The sequence below is a fragment of the Theropithecus gelada genome, chromosome 14, assembly GCF_003255815.1.
Source record: "Theropithecus gelada isolate Dixy chromosome 14, Tgel_1.0, whole genome shotgun sequence".
Taxonomy (NCBI): Eukaryota; Metazoa; Chordata; class Mammalia; order Primates; family Cercopithecidae; genus Theropithecus; species Theropithecus gelada.
In genome coordinates, this window is record NC_037682.1 from 54,968,473 (window position 1) to 54,987,500 (window position 19,028).

A 19,028-nucleotide genomic window follows, 5' to 3' on the forward strand; every position below is an offset into this window, starting at 1 on the left:
ATGTGGGAGTGTCTCTCAGAAAGCAGATCAGAATCAAATCAAGGTTAAGTGACTGTGGAAGGCGGAATTTCTAGAATAGCCCTCCAAAAATGTCCCACCCCAATCCCTGGAACCTTTGAATAGGAGCTGTCACTCTTGTTGTGTTACATTAGATGGTACAGTTGACCTTCAGATAGGGAGGTTACCCAGGTGGGCCGATGAGTCCTTAAAAGCAGAGAACTCTGCTTGAGCCCAGGAGGTAGATGCTGCAGTGAGCCACGATGGCGCCACTGCACTCCAGCCAACAGAGCAAGACCCTGTCTCTTAAAAGAGCAGAGAGCTTTCTCTGGCTAACTGTAGAAGTGAAAGAGAGACTAGAAGTATGAGAAGGACTCAGTGCGTCATTGGTGCTTTGAAAATGGAAGGGCTGTGGGAGAAGAGAATGGTCCCCGGCTGACACCCTGCAAGGAAACAGGGACCTCATTCCCACAACCTCAAAGAAATGAATTCTGCCAACAACCTGAATGCGCTTGGAAGTGGATTCTTCCCCAGAGCCTCTGAGTAAGAGCCCAGCCCAGCCAGCACCTTAATGTCAGTTTCTTGAGACCCAAAGCAGAGGACCCAATTGAACCCACTCAGACCTCTGATATATAGAAGCTGTGAAATGATAAATGAGTACTGTTTGAGCCACTAAGTCTATCGTAATTTGTTGGACAGCAATAGAAAGCTGGCACAGCGGCCTTTCTCAGGCCTCTTCGTTGGTATTCCAGAAATTCTATGGCTGGTGATCGCTGTGGCTCTCATTCTCCTCCTTGACACAAAGCCTTGCCTTCCATGATTCATTCTTCCCCTTCCTGTCTTCCTTCGTTCTTATTGTAATAAGTGAACAAATGCTAGAAAGCTAGCTCTCTTTCGGGCATGGTGTTAGGTTTTAAGAATAATCACGAAGAGGCCAGGACTCTGACTGTCTGCCTCCCTGGTACTGTGATGATAGACTCATGCATGTCTCTGGGAAACTGGAGCTTGTGCTCACCCAGGTCATGAGGTCTGTATTGGAGATGTGTAAGGGCTGTTTCCCTGGTCTCTTAGAAGTTCCCTGCATTTGTTTAGAGCAGATTCTTTTTTTTTAAATTGATATTTTTCACAAAAAATATCTAACTTTATGACCAGTACCACTTATATAAAAAAGAATTCATTATCCATATACTTTTCCTATAAAAAACATTCATTTTGGAAAAATCTCATAAACCTTTGCCCAAGACATTGCTTACAAGCCGGAACTCCATAATTACCATGAAGCACAAACCACTGAAAATCCAGCTAGAAAAACATAGAGTACACTCTGCTAGTACACAGCACAGATAAACCTCGTGTTCATCGAACAAGAAAGGTGGAGTCTCACTTGAATTCCGGCCTACCAGAATATTAAAGGAGTTATTAAGAGAAAGTTATTTTATAAAGCACCCCTGCGGTGATTACTATTGTAAAGTTAAAAATCCTTGGGGAAAGTGTAAAACGTTTAATTTTGTAAATTGCCCTCCTAGTTGTGTTATGTAAATGTGAATGTTTATATGTGCCTGGTTTCTTTGAAAAAGGAATCACCTGCAGTGGTGTAGAGATTTCAAATGTGTAAAAGGAGACTCAAAGGAAGGCAGAAGGTTCTAGACTCAGTATTTCAATGGACATTTACTTTCATGAGCTTCAGCATCATACCCTGCAGATCACAAGGCTGAACAGCTGGGTGGAAAAATCACTAATTGTGGGAGGAAAAGAGGCACGACCTATGCTCAGTCTCCTTTAGGGACAGAGATGTTTCTAGGAGTACATAAATGATGGACTCCACAGGCAGTAACAGTGAATGGTGTGAGAACTGAGCTGCTGGGGGAGGAGGAACGGCAGGGAATATGGGAATTGGGAGAACCTTTAGCAGTTCACACTGTGCTATCTGCCTTCCTCATTTGTGTGTTTTCTGAGTCAGCATTAGCTAAATTTTCCAGAAGACCATCCACAAAGTACAGCCTGGGCGTTCAAGGGACGTCACTCATTTCCCCCAGTGACCTTGACAAGTCAGAAGCTTGAAAGCAGGGAAATCCGGATGTCTCAGTTATGAAGTGGAGCAGTGAGTGTGAGCCTCAGCATAGTTCCCGAACTCTCCATCCAGACTAGTGATTGAGCATCTGCCTCTCATACCACCAGTGGCCATCTGAGGTGTTTCCCTGGCTCTGAAGGGGTAGGCACGATGGCCAGGTGCTTCAGCCTGGTGTTGCTTCTCGTTTCCATCTGGACCACGAGGCTCCTGGTCCAAGGCTCTTTGCATGCAGAAGGTAGGTTTCTTACCAGATTTCCAAACTGAAGCAAGGCAAGATCTTGCAAACTGTCCTAAGCCTCCTAAGCTGTTGACTATGGATTTCTGGGAATGAGGGTGACCCTCAATGTCAACAGCAGGTCTAATTGGTGGTATTGCTCTGGCAAAAATATTTTACCATATTGTCAGCTTCACCAAAATGATTGACATTTACCTTTGAATCATCTTGACTTTTACTTTTGGTTATGGAATATTTTTAATGAGGACATTTTGAAATAAAACATTGAAGAGAAACCATTTGATTTTTACTCTTTTTTGTATGGGTGGTGTTTAAATTTTTTGTAGCAATGGGATCTCGCTTTGTTGCCCAGGCTGGTCTTGAACTCCTGACTTCAAGTGATCTTACCGCCTCAGCCTACCGAAGTACTAGGATTACAGGCATAAGCCACTGCATCCAGAAGTAATACTTTTTTTTAAGATTATTTATAAAAATTAAAAGTAATAATTTTTATTAAGATTTCATTGAAGAAGCAAACCATGATTGTAAAAAATGTAAAGCAATCACTAAGCTTGGGAATAATGGGTAACTTTCACAAAAATTGGCCTATTTTTATGTTTTTGGGAGTGTTAGCATAATTATTTTAATTTTAATTTTATCATACCATGAATGAAGTGCAATGTTTTCAAAAAAACATTCAGTAAATAGCAAGTTAACAGGAAAAAAATCTGTAAAAATATAAGTTTGAAAATTAAGACATCGGCTGTCTACTAAAGGAATGACTTAAAGTGATTGCTGGGCTTTTCAGATGCCTAAATGGAAACCTCATTTTGCACTGTAGGCAAAAAATTGTAACCACAAATCACTCATTGCAGCTCTGGGCAAATGAAAATCTGAGCACTTTAATAGGAAAATGTGTGTTCCTATGCTGGAAGATGACCTGAGATATAAAATATGCTAGAAACAGACATCCAGAGTTGATTTATGTATTGTTGCATTACATTTTATGAGGGAGGTCAGAGTTATATGATTAGTTTTTTTTAAATACTGTTACTTTCAAATAAGTTTGGTCTTCTTTTAAATCCTCTGGGGAGACTATTTTTCCCCACAAAGCTGCCATTTTTGAAACTATTGGACACTGTTTTTTTGAAAATGACTCCATCACACTCTGGACTACACTCAGCAAGGGAAAAAAAATTCTTAAGGAAATTACATTTCTGGCAACAACCAAAAGTCATCATAACCATATCAGAATAAAGTAGCTGATGAAGGTAAGTGAATGGGGGTGGGAACTATTTTTGAGGGCCAATTATATAGTGATCCAGAGCTAGGTGTGTATATACGATTTCATTTAATCCTCTCAAGAAGACAGTTTATAGGTGAAGTGACTTGCCCAATGTCATGCAGGCAGTACATAATAAATAATGGGTTTGAATTCAGCCCTATCTGATTCCTAAGCATATACTATTATCTGATTCCACATCCTTATATCTAATTCCTAAGCATACACTATTTCTACTATGTTTGCTGTTTCCTGAGAAATCTTAAGGGAGGAGTTACTAGAGTCCCCCTTAGATTCCAACTGCCTCTCTTGATCCCTAAATGAAATAGGAAAGCATAAAATGACTAATGTTGTTGACTTCCTACTGGGCCCCGCCTCTGCTAGGTACAAGTTATCTAATTTAATTCTGATAAAAATCATGTGAAGAAGATATATCCATCCCCATTTCAGATGAGAATGCTGACTTGCTTGATGTCCCAACAGCCAGTTAACAACAGAAAATAATATTCAAAGCTAAGTCTATTCACCTAGAATAAGTCTATCACTGCTCTAAATAATAGTATTTAGAGTACAAATGACATATGATGAGAGGATAGTAAGACCACCTGATAATGTGACAAATAAACCTCTGCGATCCATTCCCAAAGAAGTAGCTATATAAGAGACCTGAGCAACAGCAAGCTCGTGAGCTAAAAGAGCCAAATTTCAGGGTAAATGGTGTGTTCAGGGAGTTCAACCTAGGGGTGTGTGTGTGTGTGTGTGTGTGTGTGTGTGTGTGTGTGTTCATTTCCTTATAGCACGGTGAAAGGTAAAACAGTGTCATTGTTAAGAACTGGGGGCTGGGTTGGGCACAGTGGCTCATGCCTATAATCTGAGCACTTTGGGAGGCCGAGGTGGGTGGATCACGTGAGGTCAGGAGTTTGAGACCAGCCTGGCCAACATGGTGAAACCCCATCTCTACTAAAAATACAAAAATTAGCTGGGCATGGTGTCTCGCATCTGTAGTCCCAGCTACTCAGGAGGCTGAGGCACAAGAGTTGCTTGGACCCAGGGGGCAGAGGTTGCAGTGAGCCAAGATCATGCCACTGCACTCCAGCCTGGGTGACAGGATGAGACTCTGTCTCAAAACAAAAAAAAAAGGGTCAGGCACAGAGGCTCACGCCTGTAATCCCAGCACTTTGGGAGGCTGAGGCGGGCGGATCACCTGAGGTCGGGAGTTCAAGACCAGCCTGACCAACAGGGAGAAACCCTGTCTCTACTAAAAATACAAAATTAGCTGGGTGTGGTGTTGCATGCCTGTAATCCCAGCTACTCGGGAGGCTGAGGCAGGAGAATTGCTTGAACCCAGGAGGTGGAGGTTATGGTGAGCCAAGGTCATGCCATTGTACTCTAGCCTGGACAACAAGAGTAACACTCTGTCTCAAAAAAAAAAAAAAAAAAAGAACTGGGGTTCTTACTTGGCCGTACTGGTGCACACTGTAGTTCCAGCTACTCAGGGAGACTGAGGCGGGAGGATCGCTTGAGCCCAGAAATTTATGACCAGCCTGGGCAACACAGCAAGATCCATCCTTGGGAAAGAAGAAGGAAAAAAAAGGAACTGGGGTTTTAGAATCAGGCATAATTGAGTGTGTGCTCCTAATCTGCCACCACAGCAAGGTTCACATGGAGGACTTAGAAATGCTCCTTTCATGTTTTCAAAAAAAAATTTCCATTAGATGTCAACCTAGAAAGTGGTCAAAGCATTTGACTGAGCATCCAATATGCAGAGCTGTGTACGAGCAATTATTTGAGAGATTTAAATGCCCTTTTATGAATGTTCATGGATGAAGCCCAGTAGGAATAATGTACTTGAATACAATACAGCTTGGCAATTTCATACAGGTCTGTACATCCCAGAACCCAGAGAAAAGGGTTCAAAAGAATTTCCAAATCCATTAGATTTTGAGTAGAAATATTATTCACGTCTTACCTGTTCAACAGCCTCAGCTTCTGTGGGGTAATCAATCATTAGCAGACCAAAACGAAAATGCTTTAAAGACAATGATAATGTTATGTGTGATTTATTAAGCACCTACCATGTGGCAGGCACTATGCTAAACATTTGTTTAGAATTTACTCATGTAACTTTCACTACCCTGTTCAGTAGACACTGTGACTCTCTTGATTTATAAATAAGGAGGCTCAAAGAGCTGAAGATTAAAGAGATGAAGTATCTGGGCTAAGGTCACAGAGCTAGCAAGTGACATATGCTAGATCTAAGCCCAAGTCTGACTCTAAAATTCTGCTTTCTTTATTTAGTTTTTCTGCCATGCAAGGTTTACTGCCAGCTCCTCCAGGAACTTCTGAGTAAGCCTGCCCCCCAATGGCCAAAAGACCTGGAACTGAGAGCACTCACATTCTTTTATAACAAGTGTGACATTTTCAGCCCATCTCACAAATAGTAGTGTCCCCAAACCACATTGGTTTGGAGTATTGCTAACTATGCTATCAACTAGAGCCCTGAATTCTATCTTTCTCAAAGTCTTGGATGCCTCATTTTATAGACTCCAGAAAGGTTTGCAGTAACTTCATCCCTTAGGCTGCACCCCAACAACTGGTAGCCAAAGCCCCCATGTGGTGAGCAAGGCAAGGCATCTTAATGCAGTGGGATGGGATAGACTTTGATCGGGTGACATTTACAGCTTGGACAAGAACAAGCATCCATCTAGCCCAGCAGATGGTCCTTGTGGAAAATGCCTGGTCTATGTCCTGTTATTCTAAACCCCAGTCCCAGCCAGATAGACCTCCCTGCTGCATCAAGACAATATGCTCTGCTAGGAAGGAGAGCCTAAGGGCTGGAAACAAGGACAGCAGCAAACTGAGGACTTATGTGATTCCTTTGCAGAGCTTTCCATCCAGGTGTCATGCAGAATTATGGGGATCACCCTTGTGAGCAAAAAAGCAAACCCACAGCTGAATTTCACAGAAGCTAAGGAGGCCTGTAGGCTGCTGGGACTAACTTTGGCCAGCAAAGATCAAGTTGAAACAGCCTGGAAGGCTAGCTTTGAGACTTGCAGGTGAGAAACAGCTGGTTTCACTGTCACTGCTGGAGTTCTTTTTTAGCTCTGTGTTCTTGTTCAGCAATAGAGATGATGCCTTCTAATCATTTTTCTGTTCAACTAGTGTGTATTCTTTTACAGCTATGGCTGGATTGGAGATGGATTCGTGGTCATCTCTAGGATTAGCCCAAACCCCAAGTGTGGGAAAAATGGGGTGGGTGTCCTGATTTGGAAAGTTGCAGTGAACCGACAGTTCGCAGCCTATTGTTACAACTCTTCTGGTGAGTCTGATCTGCAGCCTTTCCATGTGGCATTCTCTGGGTATCTCTCAATCTGAGACCTGTCTGGAAAGAGTAACCCTGAGCAGCAGCAGAAGCAATCACAGCCACGGTCATCTGATTCTCCCAAAACTGTCTCTCTGGCCAGGCTAGGGGTGGCAATATGCCCCTCAGAGGAAAAAGTTAGGAGAAATGTGACTGAATAGCGACACAGGAGAAGACATTCAGGAGGCTCAATTACCACTGCCGCCATCCCTGCATCCTATAAGATAAGCAGGCAGAAGGGAAGGAAACAAAGGTACAGATGATATGTTAATGCATCCATTATGGACAAAGCAATGCACGGTCATCCCTCAGTGTCAGTGAGGGATTGGTTCCGGCACCCCATCATATACAAAAATCTACAGATGCCCAAGTCCCTGATATAAAGTGGGGTTATATTTGCATATAACCTACACATATCCTCCTGTACACTTTAAATCATCTCTAAGCTACTTACAATACCTAATACAATGTAGATGCTATATAGTCACTGTACTGTATTATTTGCTTTTTTATCGTTGTATTGTTATTTTTTTTTCCAAATATTTTCAATCCAAGGTTGGTTGATTCCGCCTACATGGAACCTACAGATCCATAGGGCTTACTGTACTAGGATATCTCACTGAACCTTGACAACTTCCCTGTGAGGTATGCTTTATCACCCCCATTTTGCAGATAAAGAAACCGAGTTCAGGCCGGGCACGGTGGCTCACGCCTGTAATCCCAGCACTTTGGAAGGCCAAGGCAGGCGGATCACGAGATCAGGAGATTGAGACCATCCTGGTTAACACAGTGAAACCCCGTCTCTACTAAAAATACATAAAATTAGCCGGGCATGGTGGCGGACGCCTGTAGTCCCAGTTACTCGGGAGACTGAGGCAGGAGAATGGCGTGAACCCGGGAGGCAGAGCTTGCAGTGAGCCGGGATCAAGCCACTGCACTCCAGCCTGGGTGACAGAGTGAGACTCTGTCTCAAAAAAAAAAAAAAAGAAAGAAAGAAAAAAGAAAGAAAGAAAAAAAAACCGAGTTCAAAGGATTTAAGTGCATTTGTCTAAGGTCTCATTACTGTAAAGGTTCAGACTCAGGTCTAACTCAAACCACATTCTTTCTACTGTTCAACATTCCTTTATAATTTTAAGAACCAGACCCAGTCTCCATTTTATGAAGGAAGAAATTGACACCTAGAGGGTAGCACTGATTTTTTCGTGGTCATGAAGTCACCCACTAACTTTGCTTGAAGACCTTGGCTGCCTTAGCCCAAGTGCTTCACCTAAGCACTTCTCAGAAAGTTTTTCTTTTAATAAATACTCACTTGTTCTCAGTTTGTCATAAGGACCCCTGTCTGATTATTACTCTTCACACATACTCATCTATCTGACCTTGTGAAGGTTAGGTGGCTGAGAGGTCATACGCAGGATAGATTTCAAAATCATTCTCTAAGATCCCAGAGATAAATGTGCACCAGTCAATATTAGCAAAAGCTGTCCCAGAAAGGCAATATAGGATCCAAGTAGTTCTCTGATCCGGAGGGCTTTGGCACAGAAAAGGCCCATGGAGAAACTTTGACCAGTTCCCTCACTTCATGGATGAAACAACTACAATTCAGAACAGGGATTTAGCTTGTTCAAGGTCCTACAGTCAGTTAGTGGCAGAATCAAGACTGGAACATAGGGCTTTTCCTAACATTGTATTTGCCATCCTCCTTCCCTTCTCTGCCTCTTTGGTCTCTCATCACTGGCTGGGGAATTGGTAAGCTACATGCCTGCATACCTCATACCAGCCCATGCCTGTCAAATGACTTTGCTTTTTAGCTGCCTTCCTGCCAGCCCGCAATGTGATGATACCCAGCCCTCTGACTAAACAGAGAAGCGCCAGAGAAAGAGGACTTGGATTTGTCTATTTCCTCATGGTTTCATTTAACTTGTACTCCTATCCCATGTATTTCTTTTTTTCTTCCAGAGATAATTTTATTTTATTATTTTATTTTTATTATACTTTAAGTTCTGGGATACATGTGCAGAACGTGCAGGTTTGTTACATGGGTATACATGCGCCATGGTGATTTGCCGCACCTATCAACCCATCACCTACATTAGGTATTTCTTCTAATGCTATCCCTCCGCTAGTCCCCCTACCCCCCAACAGGCCCCAGTGTCTGATGTTCCCCTTCCTGTGCCCATATGTTCTCATTGTCCAACTCCCACTTGTGAGTGAGAATATGTGATGTTTGGTTTTCTGTTCCTGTGTTAGTTTGCTGAGAATGATGGTTTCCAGCTTCATCCATGTCCCTGCAAAGGACATGAACTCATTCTTTTTTATGGCTGCATAGTATTCCATGGTGTATATGTGCCACATTTTCTGTGTATTTCTTATGCTGAAAGTGAAGTCTAGAGGCTTGATTAGGCTCATATTCAATATTTTTGGCAAAAGTACTTCATAGATTATATTATGTATTTTGGATCACATCACAACAAAAGACACTTAATGTCAGTATTTCCCACTACTAATTATGCTAACTTTGATTACTTGATTAAAGTGGCAACTGCCCTATCTCGCTTATAAAACTGTAACACTATATCTTTGCCTTTGCAATTAGTGGGTGATCTACAATGTGATATTTTGACACCATGCAAATATCTTGATCTTCAACTACTTTTTACCTAGACATTTAAGCAGTCATTGATGATCCTTCTTGGAATCAGTTATTATATGGGGGACTGAAAATGGCGATTTTTCTAAATCTATCCTTCCTTTTACATTTATTAGTTGGCATCTTTGATGAAGAATCTTTCTCTCTCTGTCTCTCTCTCTCTCTCTCAAACACACACACACCTACACAGATGCACACACACCCTTTTTTCCTCCCTCTTACACTATCATGGGCACATGCATTTTACTTATTCAATATGTTCAACGTCTTATAATCCATTTTACAATTATTATTCTTTTGTTTGTTTGGATGCTCAAATTGTCCTGAATCTGGCAAGTGGGAGCCCCTTCTAGTTGATTTGTGTGTCCTTTATCCCATTTGCTTTTAGGTAATTCCTGATTTCCCTATACAATACCATGTCCCAGGCTCACTTCGTACTTTCTGTATCTCGGGCATGGAATCAGCTACTTATTTCTCCAAGGAGCCTTAGTTCCTTTTAAAGGGAAATGTTAATTAGAAACCAAGATTTGGATACAAGTTGTTCTCATTCCTCCTGGAGTTTTCATTGCTTTTCAGTCCTATCAGTGGACAGATAGACAATTTTATGTACATAAGTTTATATTGATAGTTCCAACTCAAATTTAACAATTCAAGTTCCTTGTTAGTCTACTTTGTTTTATGTTTGTATCTCTTATAATGAAAATATTAATTCACAGTAAATAATATTAATATATTTTCTTATCCTATAAGTTTCAAACTTACAAAACCAGCATTAGGAATAATAACCTACTAAGTAAAATTAAGACTTCTTTGCCTATCTTTTAGTCCTTAGAAGATATTCCTCTAAGGATGTACAGTCAGTGAATTGTGTATACGAGTGACTTTAAAAATTTGCTACTCTGTGTAGTTATAGTATCATTTTGAAATAACTGAGGTTCATTCACTTCTCTTTGTAATCAATTTTAGGGTTTGACTTTTGTCCTATTTTTATTTTTTGAATAACTAAAATATTTACATGGTTCAATGATCCAAAATGCACTTTTTAAAAACTGTATTCAAAGAAGTCTTATTCTCATGCCTTCCACAGTTTCCACCTACCACTTTCATTCATTTCTGGTTTATTCCTCTGTGTTGCTTTGTGTATAAAGGAGTGTGTTTGTATGTGGTCTTGTTGCCCTTTCTTACAAAAACTAGCATACTATATACACCACTTTGCACCTAACTGTTTCCACTCAAGTCTTAGAAATTACTCCATGTTGGTTCATACAGACTTGTCTCTTTTATTAATGGCTGCATAGTACTCCATTGGGTGGCTGTATCATAGTTTATTCAACCAGTCCTCTATTAATGGACTTTTGAGCTATTTCCAATCTTTTTCTATTCAAAGTAATTCAAAGGTATGTAACCTTGAAAATATGTTGTTTCACATCTATAGAGATATATCATCAGGATAGAAACCTAGATGTGCAAAATGTGTGTGTGTGCACTCCTGTGTGTGCATGTGTGTGTGTGTCCATTGACATCTTGGTGAAAATTAGAGTTCCCTAACCCTGATCCTAATGCTAATCCTGACCTTACCTTAATTTTCTTTGTTTTTGTAATTTCCTTTTTATTGCTATCTTGTGAGATTTGAGGATCGGAGTAACCCTAACCCTCCATATAAACCTTATCCTAATTGTCTTTCTTGTTGCTATCCTTGTGAGAATAGGGGATCAAACCCCACTCCTAGTCCTAACTTTATTTTTTTATTGCTGTTACTGTGAGGTCTGGGGATCAAAGCGCTGTTAATGCTGTGCACACACCACTTGTGTAGTGCTGTTCCTGCTGCCACAATGCCCATCCTCTTCATCACCTGGCCAGCTCCTACTCTTCATTCACATATCAAGTGCCATCTTCTCCAGATGCATTTTCCATAACCCTCTCTCTCCCCTTGGGCTCCCACTTCACCCTCTGTTTAATATCTATCAGAAGGCCGGGCGTGGTGGCTCAAGCCTGTAATCCCAGCACTTTGGGAGGCCGAGACGGGCGGATCACGAGGTCAGGAGATCGAGACCATCCTGGTTAATACGGTGAAACCCCGTCTCTACTAAAAAGTACAAAAAACTAGCCGGGCGTGATGGCGGGCGCCTGTAATCCCAGCTACTTGGGAGGCTGAGGCAGGAGAATGGCGTGAACCCGGGAGGCGGAGCTTGCAGTGAGCTGAGATCTGGCCACTGCACTCCAGCCTGGGCGACAGAGCGAGACTCCATCTCAAAAAAAAAAAAAAAAAAAAATCTATCAGAGCACTCAGCACATTCTAGAGAAATTATTTGTAGTTTGGAGGGGAAGGAGAGCATCTCACTTCCAGGTGAGATACACTGTACTCTTAATCAGTTAGGGACCACCAATTGCTTTTACTCCTTCATACTGTGTCCTTCTCAGGCACATGTATGAACAGAGAGGTCAAGGAAACAAATTCTTGCAGATCTTACCATTACGCCCAGACATTATACTAGGCCCTAGACATTTACTATCTCATTGATCCTCAGTAAAATGAAACCTGTGAATCATTTCTACTTTCAGGAGCAGCAATTGATGCTTAGAGTGTACCTTTCTTGTGGTCATGGTCAATAAGGGGCAGAGCCAGGATTTAAATCTTGAGCTAAACTGTATTGAGTCACGCTATTTCAGTGTAGCACCTTCCAGGATGATGACCACATACCAGTAATATACAAGGCCTGGGGTGAGTCCTGGACATCAGTAGTTTTTAGAAGCTTCTCAGGTGATTCTAACCTGCAGCCAAGGGTGGGAATCACCTCTCCGTAGAAGATCTCTAGGTTTTAGGAGTCCAGAAACTTCTGATTCTCCTATTTCAGTGGAATTGCAATAACCTCCTTCTTTGCTCCTGGACTATACCCTCTCTGCTCTGCATCTCATCCTCCACACACTTCCATTGATAATTATTTTACCGCTCTGCTCCATAGCCTCAGATAACCTCCCATTTGAGAATATGATGTAAATTGTGAAGCCTTTTGTACATGAAAGTGGATATATATGAGGACTTTTGTATATAATTTGGAAGATTTGTGAAACTCAGTTGAAAATTCCCTCTTCTACAAAATAAATTCCAAATTCTTTAACATAGCAATTATAAATCTTGATAGTCTGACTCCAATCTATCTTCCCAGTCTCATCTCTTGCTTGCAGTCTTTCATACCTCCATTTACACACACACCCCCCCTACATTCCAGTCACACTGTGCTCATTGTCATTTTTCTAACATAACTACACATTAAAACTTCTGGATTCTCTGATTACGCTATTCCTATTGACTGGGATATCCTATTCCCTCTTCTATACTAGATGTGCTGCTTCTCTGTTTCAGTCATCCTGGCCTTCTTATTCATCAAATGGGCTCTTAAACTTTCTGTTCTCTTTCCTTTGAATGTTTCTGCCCCAGATCTTCAATGACTGACTACTTCTCATCATTCAGGACTCAGTGTAAATATTGCCTCCCCAAGAGACCTTCACTTATCACCCTCTGTCCTCCATTATCCACCTCATCAGTCTAATTCATCTCCTGCTTAATTTTCCTTTCAACATTTATTATCCTCTGAAATTTCTGGCTTATTTATTACTATTTTTTATTATCTCTATCCTTCCAATAGCATGAATGACCCTTTGTCTTGTTTGCTCCATGTCCCTAGCACCTAGAACCATGCCTGGCACAGAGTAAGTGCTCCATAAGCATTTGTTGAATGAACACATTAATCCTCCATACTCTGCCCAAATGCCATGTCCTCTGACTCCCTAGTGATCTCCCCCTATCCTTATCAAAATGCATCCTCTGTTCTTCTGGAGGTGGGAGCGATGTCTTATATTTCTCTGTATTTTCAGTTATATTGAGCTCAGTATGTTTTTTGCCCCTGACACTCAAAAATGTTCATTTTCTGAAGGAAGGGCTTAGCATGTGCTAAAAATGAGAAATGTAGTTAACAGTTCCGGGAAGATAAGGCCAAGGATTATATGTATTTGAATGGAGGTCTTTTCAAAGTAAAATGAATAGTGTAAAAACAGTACACATGTGGTCAAAATGTTTTATCAATAGTATCATTATTTTGATTGGTATTTATTTTAATTTTCAAAAATGAATCACTTAATAGAATAATGATTTATTCATAGCAAACATTTCAGCTGATGCTACCCACTGCCATAAATAATTAGGGACTTAAAATAGATGCAAATTTATATTATAATATATTGTATGGCTCTGCCATTTACTAGCCATGTGACTTTGGGTGAGTTATTCAATTTCTCGAAACTTCAGTTCCCTCCTGTGTAAACAAAGGTTTGATAATATTGTTCAATGAGGTACCTGTTTAAACACTTACTGCCATGATCAACTCAGATTAAGATGCTTTAACGAGTGTTTCCTCTCTAGCATATTCAACAGATTGGAAAGCAAACCCTTATCCCTCTCCTGGCCCCTTTTTGTTCACTTTTTTTTTAATGAGCCCAAAAATAATAAGTCTTAGCATATCTTTGTCCTGAAGTGACACCACATGTGTATATTTGGTCTTCCAATCTATACTTTCCTTCTTTTCCCTTTTCCTTCCTTCCCTATTCATCAAATAGTTATTGAGCCCGTTCTGTGTACCACACACAGTGCTCATACCATGATGACCGAGACAGATGGGGTTTCTGCTTCCAGCCCGCTTCCAGTCCAGTGGGGAACAGTGTAATGAGAACTGTGACAAGGAGGTACAAGAACATATGCCTAGGGACCCAATCAAGTCAACAAATCTGCCTGAGAAAAATAGAGGGTCAATCTGAGACCTGAGGGATGAGTCAGAGTAAGCTAAATAAAGAGAGGCAAAGAGTCATAAAGGTGAATAAAGCATCGTGGTGCAAGGCTTGGATGTAAGATAAAGCTTATCAAGGAATTTCAAGTAATTTCAGTATGGCAGGGGCAATGAGAGAAAAAGAGCAGATGAGGCTGGCATGTCAGCAGGGGCCAAATCACAGAAGGCCTTGTAGGCCATATGACAGAGATAGCTACTAAAGCTTCTAAGGATGGAAGTGATATGATTAGATGTGCTTTTTAAAGACCATTCCAGCTGCAGTATAAGGGATTTGGAGGTAGTAAGACTAGAGGCAGGAAGAACAGTTAGGAGGCTGTTGCAATACTTTTATTTCATGTTTCTCTCTCCCGACAGATACTTGGACTAACTCGTGCATTCCAGAAATTATCACCACCAAAGATCCCATATTCAACACTCAAAATGCAACACACACAACAGAATTTATTGTCAGTGACAGTACCTACTCGGTGGCGTCCCCTTACTCTACAGCACCTGCCCCTACTACTACTCCTGCTCCAGCTTCCACTTCTATTCCACGGAGAAAAAAATTGATTTGCATTACAGAAGTTTTTATGGAAACTAGCACCATGTCTACAGAAACTGAACCATTTGTTGAAAATAAAGCAGCATTCAAGAATGAAGCTGCTGGGTTTGGAGGTAAATGGTTTCTGTGTCTACGTTACATATATATGTATGTTCATGTATAACAGACAATTCGTAGAATCCTGCCTGTCTCTAGATGAGGCACTCAGGACCTGTCAAATACTAACAAAAGCTTAACACAAACTCAACTTTCATAGTCATAGAATCTGAGAGCTGTAAAGAACCTTAGTGATTAAGCTAAAAAGTATAAGCATAAAAGAATTTCACTGTTGAAAACTCAAGACTTTTAAAAATAAATCACTATCTGTTCCTATGTAGAAGTTCTTTTTAAAATATATACCCTAAAGGCCTATGACTTTATTCCAGTCATCGCTTTCTCAGGTAGGCTTGTTGACTAGAGTAGGTCTCAAGGCCATGGAGGAGAAATGAACTGTCATATTGCAACTGATAGAATTGACAGAGTATGAGAGGCAAGGCCAATGATTCTACAAGCATGAAGCAAAGAAGCTGGTGTGGGCCCAACATCGTAAAGGGCTACAGAGAAGGTTTTTCTCCTGCACTATCTACTGTCTCAATCACCTGGATCATTCAATGAGCATTACACACAATGTTTAAGTGAAGGACCAACAGGCCATGTCTCTGTTCCTTGCAGGTGTCCCCACGGCTCTGCTAGTGCTTGCTCTCCTCTTTTTTGGTGCTGCAGCTGGTCTTGGATTTTGCTATGTCAAAAGGTAGGGTTGCTGGTGCACTGCTAGTCTTGTAATCTTTGTCAAGTTTCTATCCTGTGCTTTTTCAAGGTCGCTATTGGCATTTTGCTGATCAAAATGGAGATAGCAGTCCTCTTATACTGTAAATTTCTCTCTCATCTCATCTCTCTCCCTTCTGCCCAGTCTTTTCTATTTCAGCACATGCATGTCATCTAGCCATCAGTCAATGACTGTCCTTTGAAAATCAAGAAATAAAAAAAATTGACATCTGGGGAAAACGTATATGCTCTATTTGATTTTTGGTTCTTTGTTTTTATGGGAAGAATTATGTGGTCAGCCTAAAGTCTGGCCTGCAAATATATTTTCCCACTTAAATGAATCCATTAAGGTGGTGATGTGTTAATGTATTCGAGCATGCATGTGCTAGCATCACCCTGAAATAAAGGTATCCACTGTACTGTGCCAATAGGTACCATGACCAAAAAAGTGTTATCTATTATTATGTGTGTTACACAGCCTCTCACTTTTATTTCATGTTTATGCCTAAAGGTATGTGAAGGCCTTCCCTTTTACAAACAAGAATCAGCAGAAGGAAATGATTGAAACCAAAGTAGTAAAGGAGGAGAAGGCCGATGATATCAACCCTAATGAAGAATCAAAGAAAACGGATAACAACCCAGAAGAGCCCAAGAGTCCAAGCAAAACTACCGTGCGATGCCTGGAAGCTGAAGTTTAGATGAGACAGAAATGAGGAGACACACCTGAGGCTGGTTTCTTTCACCATCCTCACCCTGCCCCAGCTGAGGAAATCAAACGGGCCAAAGAACCAAAGAAGAAAGTCCACCCTTAGTTCCTTACTGGAATCAGCTCAGGACTGCCGATGGACTATGGAGTGCACCAAAGAGAATGCCCTACTTCTTATTGCAACCCTGTCTGGATCCTATCCTCCTACCTCCAAAGCTTCCCACGGTCTTTCTAGCCTGGCTATGTCCTAATAATATCCCACTGGGAGAAAGGAGTTTTGCAAAGTGCAAGGACCTAAAACATCTCATCAGTATCCAGCGGTAAAAGGGCCTCCGGGCTGCCTGAGGCTAGGTGGGTTGAAAACCAAGGAGTCACTGAGACGAAGGCTTTCTCTACTGATTCCACAGCTCAGACCTTTTCTTCAGCTCTGAAGAGAAACACGTATCCCACCTGGCATGTCCTTCTGAGCCTGGTAAAAGCAAAAGAATGACAGAAAAGTTTAGGTCCTGAAGGCCAGGGAGATTCTCATAACTTGAGACCTAATATCTGTAAAGCCAAAATAAAGAAAGAAATACAACAAGGCTGAGGAAACCGACAGAACACTGTCATCAGGGACTGTAAACACAGACAGGGTCAAAGTGTTCTTCTCTGAACACACTGAGTTGGAATCACTGTTTAGAACACACACACTTACTTTTTCTGGTCTCTACCACTGCTGATACTTTCTCTAGGAAATATACTTTTATAAGTAACAAAAATAAAAACATAAATTTCTATTTTTATCTGAGTTACAGAAATGATTACTGAGGGAAATTACTCAGTAATTTGTTTAAAACGTAATAAAATTCAACAAACGTTTGCTGAATAGCTACTATATGTCAAGTGCTGTGCAAGGTATTACACTCTGTAATTGAATATTATTCATCAAAAAATTGCATATAGTAGAATGCTATCTGGGAAGCTATTTTTTTTTTCAGTTTTGATATCCCTAGCTTATCTACTTCCAAACTAATTTTTACTTCTGCTGAGGCTAATCTTACTCATTTTCTCTAATATGGCAACCATTATAACCTTAATTTATTATTAACATACCCAAGAAGTACATTTTTACCTCTATATACCAAAGCACATTTTTAAAGTGCCATTAACAAATGTGTCACTAGCCCTCCTTTTTCCAGCAAGGAGGGCCTGAGAGAGGCAGAAATATTTGTGACAAAAAATTAAAGCATTTAAAAAACTTCTTTGCTCTCTTATTTACATAGATGCATTATACCTTTCATGTAAAATTAAAGTGAGGACCAGATCATACCATATTGTTTGCAAAAATAAAAGGGACAACGTTGGTTGTTAAAATACAAGCATATGTCAACCAAACAGCATATATCATATGGGGCTATTCATGCTCCAAACATTTTATTTTGAGTTGGCCGAGTACATACACATTAAGCAGTCCTTTACTCAAGATGCTGGCCCTACATTTCCATCCATTTCAGAATTCACCAGGGAGCTAGAGATTCAGGATGGCTCACCTGTCTCACTTTTGACAGCCCTGCTTTTCTAGTTTTCTCTTTCCCTCTCCCTTAGACTGCTAATTATCTTCTTCCCCTCACCAGTGACTCCCACAGCTCCGTGGTTCCTTTAGCCCAGATGCCACAACCTACTGGCATAATCTTTTTCAGTTGGCCCACGGAGTATAATCTTAAAATTTGGTTTCATTGCCAGGCACTAAAAATCAAGAGATTTCACATGTTTACATTTCTAGGTTTCCTCTAAAAATGGAAGGATCTGGAAGTAAAGAACCCATGTTCCCTCATAGCAATCATTATCTGATACTGAGTAGTGGCTGTCCCCTTTCAATGGGGTCTGCTTTCTGTTTCACCACAGTCCTCATGACTCTCTATTGCACACTCATGCCAAAGTAAAGGTGTCCTTTCCTATGAACTTTCATGCTGTTGCCTTTTTTTTCACACCCAGCCCATGTCCCTCATATATATCACCTGCCTGGCCCTGTAGGTCTATGAGTTTGAAACTGGTTTGTCAATCCTTAAGCTTTATCAGCTTCATCCAGTTCTCAGGGAGTGAAGAAAAGAGGGAAAGCACCTAAGTAGTGATCTTCTCTCTGTGTGTTAGCTGAAAAAACCAGATCTCCCACACCACATCTCCCATCTTGTGGGCATCTACTACAGATTAGAATGCTACCATCTTCTCCTGTTAAACGGGTTTGTGCCCTATCCAGGAGGAGGAAGGGGGGAGGAGAAAAACCCCACCCAGCCACATAGAATCCCTCAATAGTCCAAATATGTGCAAACATACTGATAAAAATGTAATTTCCATCATTATGGAAGGAAGGAAGGAAGGAAGGAAGGAAGGAAGGAAGGAAGGAAGGCAGGAAGGAAGGAAAGAAGGAAGGAAGGGAGGAAGGGGGAGGGGAGGGGAGGGGAGAGGAGGGGAGGGGAGGGGAAGGGAGGGAGGAAGGAAGGAAAGAAGGAAGGAAGGAAGGACAGAAAGAAAGGAAAGGAAGGAAGGAAGGAAGGAAGGAAGGAAGGAAGGAAGGAAGGAAG

At 41.1% G+C, this 19,028-nt stretch overlaps 1 protein-coding gene across 1 annotated transcript; it reads left to right on the top strand.

Moving 5' to 3' along the window:
* Nucleotides 1-1,804: 1,804 nt before the first annotated feature.
* Nucleotides 1,805-17,708, top strand: LYVE1 (lymphatic vessel endothelial hyaluronan receptor 1). The gene is made up of 6 exons (XM_025355244.1): nucleotides 1,805-2,303; nucleotides 6,449-6,620; nucleotides 6,744-6,883; nucleotides 14,768-15,070; nucleotides 15,669-15,747; nucleotides 16,273-17,708. Exons 1-6 carry the CDS (start codon nucleotides 2,219-2,221, stop codon nucleotides 16,457-16,459), a joined length of 966 nt encoding a protein of 321 aa, XP_025211029.1. The 5' UTR covers nucleotides 1,805-2,218; the 3' UTR covers nucleotides 16,460-17,708.
* Nucleotides 17,709-19,028: the final 1,320 nt, after the last annotated feature.

What these genes read in the sequence shown, in the direction of transcription:
- LYVE1 (XM_025355244.1), top strand. Translation starts at nt 2,219, where the DNA reads ATGGCCAGGTGCTTCAGCCTGGTGTTGCTTCTCGTTTCCATCTGGACC. An exon ending in CTATTGTTACAACTCTTCTG is followed by an intron (nt 6,884 to 14,767) that starts GTGAGTCTGATC and finishes CTCTCCCGACAG; the next exon opens with ATACTTGGACTAACTCGTGC. An exon ending in TGAAGCTGCTGGGTTTGGAG is followed by an intron (nt 15,071 to 15,668) that starts GTAAATGGTTTC and finishes TGTTCCTTGCAG; the next exon opens with GTGTCCCCACGGCTCTGCTA.